Genomic DNA, 13660 nt, shown 5'->3' with positions numbered 1-13660 from the left:
TGTCAATCTAAAGAAGCACTCCTCCTATCAAAACTTTTATCCTCTTAATATATTACAATCATATTACATAGCACTGTGTACTTACAATTGCTCATTTTGCCTTTCTACCCAGCTAATTTTTCTCTTTTCCATTAGGTCTATGACATCATGTGATAAAAAAAACTGACTAGCTGAATCCTATGTAGAAAAAGAAGGTCAATTTTCCCTGAATGACTCATATGTCACTGCAAAAGTTGAAAAGGGGAATGATTTCTGCGGGGACAAGATACTTCCTGTTTCTACATAAAACAGATAAGAGAAGAATTAGCTGGGTAAAATGAGCAATTGTAAGTACACAGTGCTATATAATATGATGACTGCAATATATTAAGAGGATAAAAACTTTAATGGGAGGAGTGCTTCTTTAAATTATATCTGTCAGTTCCACTTCTGGTTTTCTGTTTGAAAACGCCCTTACAATAATCCAGCCACAAAGAAAAGATGGTACTGTGATGTAAATGGATGTTATACCATTATGGAACTAGTTAGGCCACTTTCATATACACTTTTGGTCCGGTTCATTATTGCATTTGTGCCATATATTGTCATGTGAGCCTTTTTTTTAAAGCCCCTTTTTAATGCGTTTAGTCTGTTTTCTTGTTTTTCAGTTCGCCACTATGGCTGGCGATTAGTTTCCAGGTGTTTTCCCATGAGTCATCATTTGCAACTTTTTGAAAAGTTGCTAAATTTATTTCATGTACGCCACAAATTTTGTTTGCGAAATATGACCTTTTTTTTTGTGCCTTTAGGGAAAAAAAGTCTAGGTCTATGTGCGCACGATCAGGATTTGCTTGCAGAAATTTCTGCTGCGTTTCTGCACCTCTTGGCAGCAAAAACGCTGTGGAAAATCTGCAGCGTTTTCATGAGTTTTTGCCATGTGCTTTTTTTTTTTTAATGCATTGTATAGGAAAAACGCAGGCCAAAACGCACAAAGAATGGACATGATGCTTCTTTTCCTGCACATGAAATTCAGTCATGAAAAATCTTGATCATGTGCACAGATCTTGCAAAATGTCATAGGAAATCGTGGGATAAAGTTTGCAATGTGTTTTTAGCCCATTTCGGAGGAGAAAAAAAAACAAAACACCAAAAATGCACCGTGTGCACATAGACTTATTAGAAGACAAAAAATAAAAAAGACCACTTGTGATGTTGTGCAAAAGTCAAACTGCCTAAGCTATTTTGAAAAATTTGGCATAAAAACAGCAATGAATAGAACAAGACAAAAAAGAAAAGGGACTTAAACCCCCAGCCCTCCCCCACAAATGATGACGGGCCCTTTGGGGTTTGAATTCTTCCTTATTATCAAGAGCTGTCAGTGAAAGGAAACATTCACATTTCATCGAGAGACTGAAGCCCTGCATATGCCCTTTCCATCACAGATACAAGCATTAAAAGAGGTTGTCCACTACTTTGACACTGATGCCTTATCCAACGGACAGGGCATCAATGTATGATCGGCCGGGGTCCCGCACGCGGCACCCCCGCTGATCAGCTATTATCGGTGGCAGCGGCCGCCGGCCAGAAGTCCATACCTGTGGTGCTTGACCGTCAAGTTGTAGTGCCCGCCGCGGGGTACTGCAGATCCACCTCCCATTCAATTGAATAGGAGGCGGATGTGCAGTTACAAGCGGCGGCCACTACAGCTTGACGGCCAGCACCGCAGGTAAGGACTTCCGGCCGCTGCCACCGATAACAGCTGATCGGCGGGGGTGCCACGTGCGGGACCCCGACCGATCATACAGATAGGGCATCAATTCAAAGTAGTGGACAACTTCTTTAAACATGTTGCTTTCCAAGGGGCAGGGATTTTTTTTTTTTAAAACTAAAATGTAAACTCCGTTGTGGTGGTCTCGTTTCCTGCAGCTCCCCCTTTATTTATACTATTTGGTTGAATTGGAAGACAACTAGTTACATATATCCCTAATTGCCGTTCCCTTGTTATGAATGTGAAGGCTGCCAATGTACACCGAGTCGGTGCCAGGCTGCACTCAATAACGCAATGGCCTCGCCGACTTTGCTCACAAATACATGCTCTCCTAGGTTACTTTCCAGAAGAAAGCTACAGAATATAGGGCTGAACATGGCCTCTCTTCCACTTGCTGTTCTGTATTTTAGAGTGGAAACAGGATGTTTGCTAAAGAGGAACTAAAGGGAAAAGTTATTATGTACAAACAGTATTTGTTTGGATGGTACAAAAGTTCAGATAAGAGGGTAAAAAATAATAAAGAGAGGCATATGTTTAAAGGAACATGAGAAGAATTCCCCCGACAGTGTACGTATCACTAGTATATGCCATCACTTCCTAATCTGAAGTCCGACAGCTGGAAAGGCGACTAATCCCAAGAGAGAAGAGACCTCACAACTAGCTCACATCAGCCGGGCTGTGATAGAGTTCCCCCATGTCAAATGGCTGGGAGCAGCGATGAGCAGGACAACTGTCGAAGAGACCTCACGCTCTACTGTTGGGATGAGATCTTGAAATTCAGAGCCCACCAATCAATGTGGTGGCATGTCCGTGCAAGATGCCATATTGTCTCAGAGAGAACAATGTGATCGTCAGTACGAAATCAGACATGCCCAATCAACATCTCTTCTGAAAATCAGTCGGCCGGCACCTCCATACATATTAGACCATCGGTCAAACCCTTCGATATTGGCGGATTTAGCCGACTTTTGTCCAATGTCTATGATGGCCTTTAGTATCATAATTAGTGTTGAGCATTCCGATACTGTAATATCGGGTATCGGCCGATATTCGCGGTATCGGAATTCCGATACTTTTACAATATCGGATACCGGAATCGGAAGTTCCCATAATGCCTGCGCTCTGCAGTGTCTGTGAAGGATGACAAGTTGGATGGCAGCGCTCAGCTGAGATCCAGCCTGTCATCAGAATGCCATCCCAGCGGGGGAGAATTCTCCTGATTGTTTAAAAGCCGGCACGCGGTAAAAAGCCGCCGGCTTTTAAACAATCACACAGCCCCATACTGCTTCCCCGCAGCCTCCCACCCCGATCCTCCGCTCCCCTCGCCACCTCCCATCCCGATCGTAAATTAGGACCGGGCGGGGAGCGCAGCACCAAGGAGCGAAGGACCCGGGCGGGGAAGCCGGCAGTGAAAAGACTTCACCGCCGGCTTTCCCGTTCTGTGCTGCGCTTTCCCGCCGGTTATTTCAAATGAACAGCTGAGGTATCAGGTGATGCCGATCAGCTGTTCATTTGAAGTCGCCGCGGTGCCCTCAGAGGGTTTATGTGAGTTCATGCTTGACTGCATGAACTTTCCCACGGCCGCACAGGTCAGCCTCACCTCCCAGACCCGTCATGATTAGGGTGTGCGCGCGCGGGTGTGTGCGCGGTGTCTGTGCATGCAGGCAGACATAGGCCGATGTGACACTACTACTCCCATCGGCCTATGTCTGTCCCCCGTCCACTCCTGCCAGCAGGATCAGCTCGATGGGAGCAGTAGTTCCCATCAGCCTGATCCTGCTATTTAAATTGCCCTACTGTGTCCCCAATAAATGTTAAATACATGTCATTGGTGGCCATTGGTTACCTAAAAGAAATTAGTTTATACATTACCTGTCCCCGCTGATCGCCACCTAAAATAAAGTAAAAAATAAAAAACTACACCTATACTCACCTAGACACCTAATTCCCCGAAGCCATCGATCTCCTGTAATAAAATATAAAATAATAAACCACAACCTTATCCTTACCCCTCCGGAGTAGTCCACGAGTGTCCCACGAAGATCTCCAGTTCAGAGCAGCCACATAGAATGTGACCGCTCTGAACCGCTGCCGCCGCTAGAATGACGGGGCCGTAAGGGTTCACCGGAGTTCAGGCAGCGCTGCTCCGGTTAGCTCCTTTACGGCCCTGCTGTATCGTGAGAAATTCCCACGGTACAGCAGTGCCGTAAAGGAGGTCTCCGGAGCTGCGCTGCCTGAATGCACTCTGGTGACCTCAGTCAGTGGCTCCCGCTGCCGGGAGCGGACGTGTTCCCGGCAGTGTGAGCTTACAGCAGCCATGCACAGCTGTCACCATCTCCAGATGTGACAGCTGTGCATGGGAGATCAGCGCAGGAACGTGGACAGGTAACTATTATTTTTAGTAAACTAAGAATTAAATAAAATTGTGTGTTTTATTTCAAATAAATTATTTTTTTCTGGGTGTAGTGTGTGTTTTTTCTTTTTAACACTTTGTAGGTTAGTAATGGGGGTGTCTTATAGACGCCCATCATTACTAACCTGGGCTTCATGGCAGCTGGCGCTGACATGAACCCCACCACTATTACCCCCTGCCACCGCACCAGGGCAGCGTGGAAGAGCGAGGCTAAGTGCCAGAATTGGCGCATCCTATGGATGCGCCATTTCTGGGGCGGCTGACGGCTGGTGTTTCTAGCCTGGGAGGGGGCCATTATTCATGGCACCCTTCCTGGGCTATTAATATCAGCCCCCAGCTGTCTGCCTAGCCTTTGCTAGCTATTAAAATAGGGGGGACCCCACGTCATTTTTTTTTTTTAAATAAATCCTTTATTTTAACACTAAATGACATTTGAGGAGTTAATAAAGATGCAGTCCCTAAATTATTATTTATTTTTTAATTAATTTTTCCCAAAACTTTTGACGTGGGCTTCGCCATATTTTTGTATGCCAGCCAGGTACAGCATCCAGCTTCTATGAACGCGCCATTTTCCGGGGCGGCTGCAGACTGCAATTTTCAGCGGGGGGCAGAAAGCTTGGGCCTCCCTGCGCTGCAGATTCCAGCCCCCAGCTGTCTAGTTGTACCTGGCTGGACACAAATATAGGGCGAAGCCCCACGTCAATTTTTTTTTTAAATTATTTCAGGAAATTCATGGAATAATTAAGAAAAAAAGGGCTTCCCTATATTGTTGTGTCCAGCCAGGTACAGCAGGCAGGAACAGGCTGCCCCCAACCACCAGCTGCCTATTTGTACCTAGCCGGACACAACAATATAGGGAAGCCCTTTTTTTCTTAATTATTCCATGAATTTCATGAAATAATAAAAAAAAAAAATGCGTGGGGCTTCGCCCTATTTTTGTGTCCAGCCAGATACAACTAGGCAGCTGGGGGCTGGAATCCGCAGCGCAGGGAGACCCAAGCTTTCTGGGCCACCCCCGCTGCAAATTGCAGTCCGCAGCCGCCCCAGAAAATGGCGCGTTCATAGAAGCGCCATCTTCTGGCGCTGTACCCAACTCATCCAGGGCCCTGGTACGGTGGCTCACTGGGTAATAAAGGGGTTAAGGCCAGCTTGGCATTATCAGCTGGCCCTAAGCCCGAAATTCATGGGGTCGCGCCAATATTAGACATGACCACCATGAATTTCTAGTAAAGTATTTAAAAAAACACAACACCCAGAATAAAGTCCTTTAATTGAAATAAACACACAATTCTTTATTGTTCTAAATTAAACCATACTTACCATCACGCCCATTCCAGCTGAAGCCAACGATCTCCTGCAATAAAAGAAAAATAATAAAGCAACCTCATCCTTACCTTTCCATGGCTCCCACGACAGCTTCAGCTCTGCTACATCGAGATGACAGGCTGGACCGCAGCAGAACGCTGCCATCCATCCTGTCATCCCGCAGACACTGAGAAGCGCAGGCATACTTCCACTCCTCAGTGTCTGGCTGTGACGGCATCCAGATGAGCCGAGGTCATGTCCAATGAACTCAGCTCACCTCATGTACGTCACTGACAGCGTGGGAAAATTCTCCTGCACTCAGCACTTCAGCGTGAGAATTTTCCCACGCTGTCAGTGACGTGCATGAGGTGAGCTGAGTTCATTGGACATGACCTCACCTCATGTATGTCACTGACAGCGTGGGAGAATTCTCACGCTGAAGCGCTGAGTGCAGGAGAATTTTCCCACGCTGTCAGTGACGTACATGAGGTGAGCTGAGTTCATTGGACATGACCTCGGCTCATCTGGATGACGTCACAGAGAGACACTGAGGAGCGCAAGCATGCCTGCGCTTCTCAGTGTCTGCGGGATGACAGGCTGGATGGCAGCGTTCTGCTGCGGTCCAGCCTGTCATCTCGATGTAGCAGAGCTGGAGCTGTCCTGGGAACCATTGAAAGGTAAGGATGATGTTGCTTTATTATTTTTCTTTTATTGCAGGAGATCGTTGGCTTCAGCTGGAATGGGCGTGATGGTAAGTATGGTTTAATTTAGAACAATAAAGAATTGTGTGTTTATTTCAATTAAAGGACTTTATTCTGGGTGTTTGTGTTTTTCTTTAACTTTGACTATGGGGTTAGTAATGGGGGTGTCTTATAGACGCCTCTCCATTACTAACCTGGGCTTGATGTCATCTGGCATTATAAGCTGACATCAACCCCAGCCCTATTACCCCACTGCCACCGCTACAGGGCAGTGGGAAGAGCGAGGCTAAGTGCCAGAATTGGCGCATCCTATGGATGCGCCATTTCTGGGGCGGCTGACGGCTGGTGTTTCTAGCCTGGGAGGGGGCCAATATTCATGGCACCCTTCCTGGGCTATTAATATCAGCCCCCAGCTGTCTGCCTAGCCTGTGCTAGCTATTAAATTAGGGGGGACCCCACGTTATTTTTTTTGGGGGGTTTCCCCATTTTAACAGCTAGTAAAGGCTAGGTATTCAGCTGGGGGCTGATATTAGTAGCCTGGGAAGCTCCGTGGGTATTACCCCCTTCCCAGGCTTCAAACATTTGCCCCAGCTGTCTGCTTAACCTCCGCTAGAGCCTAAAATTAAGAGGAACCCCACGCCATTTTTTTTTAAAATAAATCCTTTATTTTAACACTAAATGACAAGTACAGTAATCAACACTATTACTGTACTTCATATATATGTGACTGACATGTTTCTATCTATCTAATCTATGTGTGAAGCTCTATTCTGTCTATTATAAATTGTCGGGTACAGATGCTGAATTGCCGGCCGGCTTTCTTAAAGAGACGGTGCATGAAAACACTATTATTTTTTTTGATAAATCCTTTACGCTAAATGACAAGTACAGTAAGCAACACTGTCACAGTACTTCATATATATGTGACTGACATGGTTCTATCTACCTAATCTACGTGTGAAGCTCTATTCTTTCTGTTGTAAATTGTCGGGTACCGGTGTATGCCGCTGATGAATTGCCGGCTTTTCATGTCATTCTACATTATTCTTAGTTGTTTTACTTCATGTAGAATTAACCTACAAGGAAAGAAAGGGTTTATTTTCATTCCGATATTTGTGTCCCATTGACTTGCATTGGTTTCCGGTATCGGAATCGGCGATATCCGATACCCAAAAAGTATCGGCCCGATCCAATCCGATACGATATTTCCTGATATCGGAAGGTATCGCTCAACACTAATCATAATGCACAACAGAAAGTGGGAGGTGAACATCATTTACATGACTTATTCCTGACTAATAAACCCATAACTGGAAACCGCAGAGGAACACAACTAATAACCTGACCTAGAAAAAAAAAAACATACCTAGAGTGTCTGAAGGAAGGGAATCACTACAGCACTTTATTCTCAGCCCTATTTTCTGAACGGTCAGCCTAGTAGCTTACATGCCAATGATTAAATGTTATTTTCTATAGAGACAATTATATAGAGAACCTGTCAGCATGATCTTGACTCATCATTGAGCAGCGCTCTCAATCAGCGCATGCGCCGTCACCATTTTACTGAAGACAGTCCGGAGAGCAATCTGTGAAAGCGCAGCTCGCGGCAGGGACGGCACAAGCTTTCAAATAGGAGGCAGAACCAGACACCCTACCCACAGTCCTGCCCCTCTGCACCAGAAGCTTATTACACCCAAATTTCAAATGCTGAATAAAGAACAACCACCAAGCAGATTTCTTCCCTAAAGGTATCTATTTAATCTGTATGACAGAGCCATTATGGCCATGCTTTTACTTTAACATGCAAAATCAAGCTGACAGATTCGCTTTAAAGTTTGTAAGGAACGATACTGGGGCTGAGTAACAGTGGAATTAGGGATGAGCGGACTCGTGGAAGTTTAAGTTCTGGTACCTGACCCAATCTTTATTCCAAAGTTCAGTTCTGGTACCAGAAATTGAACCAGAACCCCCACTGAAAAAAAATGGGGACCTGAACTTTTGAGATGGAAAATTTTTTCTCTCTCTGCAACAGACTTTCCCGGAACTCCAAACTTTGCAATTGACTTCCGGGAGAAGTCAGTGTTTGGTGTATAGCACTGGACACTAACGGTCCGGTACCAACCCCCAACTTTTTTAGTTTGGGTTCACTCATCTCTAATTAGGATCATAAAAATAGAGGTGGCTCACAACACTCCGACATTGGACAATTATAAAGAGCACATCGTCCCAAGAAGGACGGACAGTCAAAAAAAAGTCTCAAGGAGTCCACTTGGAAAAAATCCAATAGAACAAACGGACGCTGTTTCTTTCTTCTATTAGTATCACAAAGGTCAAGATCGTGCACATGGCCGTGCAAAAATCCAGCATGGTTTGATTTCTACCATGTGCGGGTGGCTAGGCGTTTACAATCACAATGTAGTAGCGTAGTCTTTTCTAGCATTAGTTTGTACAGACCATCACAGCAAAATTACTTATCCGACGTAACTGGACATGCCATTTCAGACTCCTGGCGAAGGTCTGATCACTGGGCCTGCACTGATCTGCAGAACAAAAAAAAGTGTCCGGTTCCCAGTGGGGAGGTAGGACACCTGTGTGCTCCTGACCTCCTGGTCTGCATGGTGACGTAGTTCGGTACCTGTACCAGTATACCACTCAGCCTTAAGGAAAGAAGTGGATGCATCACATCCATGTCTTCAGATTACCGTGCGGTATAGGCAGGCATTTTATGGTAACTGGCTACCTGATAGCTGCCAAGCTCTGTCACACAAAAGATCTAAAAAGCAGGATGACTACATATTGAATGGCTAGGATGAATCACTGTATTTGTCATTTCTAAATCTATTTTGCAGAAGAAGTTTTTGATTAATTTTAAGAAACCTAAACTGAGAAAAAAAAAAAAAAAAAAAGTACTTTGGATTTCTGATTTAGAGTTTAACCTCTCTGGCATTACATAATAAGAGGACTTCTAAGGAGATCAATCAATAGGTTCAGAGCCGTATGGGTATGGCCATAGTCCCAAATTATCTGGTCACATCTCTGTCACACTTATTTAGCACCTTCCTCCTCACCAGAGCACAGATCAGAGCTGATGAAGAAATATGGGGACATTTGCCATCGATCCCGCTCATGGCAGATCTCACATAATGTAAATACAAATCCTTGCAGGACATCCTAATCTACTGGAGGGGGAAACATAACTCGCCAATATTTATATTCACTGCTGAAAACTTAGATTTTGTCCTATTTACTAAAGGCACAGAAGCTGGGGGTGAAATGTAACACAATTCACTTATTACTGTACGCTGCACGTATCACACGGGTCACTGGTATTGTATGGAGACATGAAATGCACAGCAAGGACCGGCTGATGAGAGCAGACGTTACGGCACAGACAGGGTTAATGGCTTCAGGCCAGTAGCAAATAAGTTTGGTATTGCACTCTCAGTCACATGACCCCTAAACTGCATGATGCGCCTTTTAAAGTATGCGAGTCGCACAACCTACATAAAGAGGACCAGTCATGTCTCTGGAGACGTCCGTGTAGGAAGTATCTGCCAAATATAATAAGCCTGGATCATCTTCCGTGATGTGCCGTTCCTGTTATTCCTCCTACAAATGTATGGACAAATTGACAACTGGGAGTTACCCGCTCGGGGTGTTTCTCTAACGTCCAATATCAGACTGTGTAGGTAGACACCTAGGTGTTACCATTCCCCTTCTCAATCTATTAAAGGGGCATTTACATTGAAAATTAATCATGAATGAGCTCATTTGTCTATCATCTTGCTGTATAAACAGGCTGCCAATCACCTGATGAATGAGCAAAACACTTATTGATCAGGTGATATCTTTTACGTATCAGGAAAAAAATAAATAAATCATTGTTCTTGGTGGTGCATTGTCCTGTGTAAACAGCACTCGCCCCGCCGAGAGCTATGGCAGCCTCTAGTGTAGGTGTGCATCGCTTGCTTTGCTCTGCCTGTGTAAAAAGGCATTCAAATGACTACAGATCTGTAAAAGTTTACCGATCGGCGGTTGTATCATGCCACCAGTTGGTCGGTGTAAGCAGACCTTTAGAAGCAAAGTCTGCAATCACAGTAACAGTGTGCACAGATTCCCCCATGCAGTTGGTCGCCCACCTGACATATACATATTATATATATATATATATATATATATATATATATATATATATATATATATATATATATATGTGATTTGCATACTGCGGTCATGTTCCAACTAGACTCCTGAGCTTCTCTTGGTTCTCTTTTATTAAGAGAAGCTGGATCAGACTAGTCGGAATGTGATGGGATGCACATCGCATACATGTGGTCAGAAGAATCTGCGCACACTGCCACGATTCTGCAGTCACATAGAGCGACTGCAGACTTTTCAGTCTAGCCAGGACAACCCCTTTAATGAATCTAGGAGGAATAACTGAGGAACGGTACGAAGCAGAATTATAGGAGTGTTGCTCCAGACTTATGACTTCATGTAGTGCATAGATTACAGGACAGCCGAGGGGCTGTGTCATTTATAACTATAAAAGGAACACGTGCCTGACCACATTACCGCATTTATTCCATTATCTACAAGCAATGCTTGCTCTGTAGCTACTGCTGTGTCAGGATAGTCCTGCGCTTATACAGAGACAGTGTGCAGATCCTCTCCCGGGATGTACTAGCCGCCTTTCATACTTACACATTGCCAGACCCAAACCCTGCAATTGTGAAGAACAGCGAATATCAGGCACTGAACTTTATTAGAGATCCAGCAGACCCAAGACAACATGCTCAGCGATCCTGCAGATATTTCATGGAGCCGCCTGGGCACAAGCTCCACTACTGGAATGCTGCCCGGCACACCAAAGTGGCAAAGAAACTTTCTGCGGCTGGATCTGTTCCTTAGCTGATGGCCGCCTAGTTCACTCGATGGCATAATGACCTCTCTGATAGGACACAGCATTCACCATCCTACACCCTTTTATGGTGTTTCTTCCATTGACTACAAAGAGGTAAAAACTGAATAAAATCCACATTAAATGGTAGAGTGGGAAAACTATTGCAGTGTTGATTCTCACAAGTCAAAGCGCTGAAAATCAGATAATGAGCTCTCTATACTTCCCATGAAAGACTTATTCTGTGGGATCAGTATAGCATTAGCCCCTGGGGGAGAAGACCTCTGCCCACCGAGCACCCTATAGAGCCTGAAAGTAGGATGGGGGCTCTGCACCAGTTACATAAGCTGAGCATAGAATGATGTCGTTCTTGGCATAACGCAAGTTGAGAGTCTGGACTCATTTGTGGCCAGTGATCTGTATCTACCGGAGTCTGAACACAGCTGTACCTGAGTGTCAGCGTCTACGACAATCTGGCTGTCCCTTTAAATTCCAGCTAAAACACCTGGCTGTTAGTTCATAGGATTCGAGATCAGTTTAGGGCTGTCAATCACTTGTGGACTGAAGAAGCCGCCTGGACACAGAGGGCTCGAAAGGCTTCTGATCTGCCAAATATGGGAAGGGGCACAATAGGTAATAGAAGAGGATTGGAATTTGTGTATAAAAAGAATGACATGACAACACTGGGGATTCTGTCCGACCACTGCCAAGCAATGTAAGGAGGAAACCATGGTGGTCAGAGCTACGGCTAGACCTTCTCTGAAAAGTAATGATGAATAAGACATTTCCAAGACTTTCAGGGAGGAAAAAAAAAAAAGCAGTTAATTTAAAAAAAAAAAAAAAAAAAAAAAAAAAAAAAATCGCACATAAATCCCAGCAGGTAAAGTGAAAAAAGCACAAGCAAATTTCCAATAAAAAGTCTGGTGTAACAGCCGAGCATGTACCGCACAGTCTTCATAGACCTGTATGGCTCCAGACCAATACATCCCATAGAAGTCTATGGTATGATCGCCTACGATGAGCAGTCAGCGCAGCCCACCTGTCCTGGACACTATCCGGCGGAGAGCACAGCCTGACCTTCCCCAGAGGCTGCAGGTATCTCCGGATCGGACGATGTTCCGCAGCAGATCGCCGCCTTATTAATGGCCTCTGATGATCCGCGGCCAGATTGCACGGACTGCTCCAGTAATCGCACGGATGGTCGGCGCCGACCACAGCACAGCGATCAGCAGTGACACGCCCCCAGCCCCGGAGTAGCACGAGCTCCAGAAGTTTAACGACACTCACCGGCCGCCGTTCTCCTCGGTCTTGATTAGGAAGCCGTACTTGTCAGTCTTTCTCTCCGCGGTAAAGCCGTTCACTTCAGAGTCCGATCCTAGAGACTCCAGTTCCGGGTCACTGAGGGTCTCCCTGGTTCCACGTAGACTAGCAGACGGTGAGACGCTGCCCTCCCCGGGGCTCCGCGCCATCCCGGCTCCCCTCCAGCTCTTCACCAGCACGGAGCCATCACCTCGCCCCGGCCCCCGCCGCACCTCTCACTCTGCTCTCCGTACAGCAGCAGACACCTCCCAGGGCCTCTCCGACTATCCCCGCCCCGCTAATCCACTAGCCAATTACTTGTCAGGGAGCAACACAGCCAGCCAATAGATGCGCGCAGCCTGTCTTAGCCAGCCAATCAACACACAGAACAGCTTGTCGGTTAAGTAAATCTCCCGCAATACATCTGCTAGCCAGGTTTTCCCTCCAGCCAATCGGCGAGCACCTTTATCGACCGAAGCCAATCACAGCCTCCAGATTCCTGGTGTCCATCTGCGTGACGTCTCCATGCCCGATACTAGCGCCGGCGCGTCCTGTAAACACTCTCATCCTGTCACTCACTGACAGGCACGCGGGACTCCACCCAGCAGTGTCCCCACCGGCCCCTCCCAGGGAAAGGTGGTACATGCCATATGTTACAAGGCGAGAGCCACGGCAACAAGCCTGACAGGACAACCCTGACAGCTGGGAGAAGTGAGGGGGCGGGGCATGACACGGGGCACTAAAAGGAGAAGGCTTGCCATGCACTATGTACCTGCCTGGGATGCTCCTATAAGCAGGACGTGTAGATAAGTGTGTAATATACACGCTGTTAGGATGCCACGTGTTTCCCCAATTCCAGCAGTCGTTATACTTGCGGTCTTGTGCTCCCAATTCTCTTTTGTAGTGAGAAGACTAGTCTGCATGTGACCACAAGTATGTACATCATGTGACCGCCTGCTCGCAACAGCATGCCTACCACACACTGTCAGGATTCAGTCACATAGAATGACTGCAGACTTTTGTACCAAGACTGGACAACCCCTTTAAGGCCATGTTCACATGCAATGTAAACGCTGCATTTTTTGCGCAGGAAATCATTTGCGTTTAACAGTCCAGACAAAGTGGATGTGATTTCATGAAAACCCGTGTCCGCTGTGCATTTAAAGACGCAGGTCAACTGTGTTTTTTTTGGAGGTGCAGTTTTTTCCTTATAACTTTTATTGGTGAGCATAAGAAACGCAGTTATGGTTTTAAATGCAGAATTCCAAAGTTATTGCATCAAAAAATACATTAAG

General features: G+C 45.8%; 1 protein-coding gene across 2 annotated transcripts in view; it reads right to left on the bottom strand.

Moving 5' to 3' along the window:
* The window catches only part of TBC1D10A (TBC1 domain family member 10A), a 60925-nt gene extending 48236 nt beyond the window's left edge, over window positions 1-12689 (bottom strand). The window contains exon 1 of one of the 2 annotated variants that reach the window (XM_073671466.1): window positions 12354-12689. In XM_073671466.1, the coding sequence (XP_073527567.1) occupies window positions 12354-12535 (182 nt within the window). In that variant the 5' untranslated portion in view covers window positions 12536-12689. The remainder of the gene's footprint in view (window positions 1-12353) is intronic. The other variant, XM_073671476.1, reaches the window with a different exon arrangement.
* Window positions 12690-13660: the final 971 nt, after the last annotated feature.

This window comes from Phyllobates terribilis, unplaced genomic scaffold, assembly GCF_046119375.1.
Source record: "Phyllobates terribilis strain yellow unplaced genomic scaffold, ASM4611937v1 Scaffold_1__5_contigs__length_1240528914, whole genome shotgun sequence".
NCBI classification, from domain to species: Eukaryota; Metazoa; Chordata; class Amphibia; order Anura; family Dendrobatidae; genus Phyllobates; species Phyllobates terribilis.
Note: the sequence above shows the minus strand (reverse complement) of the source record. Positions and strands in the feature narration are given on the sequence as shown.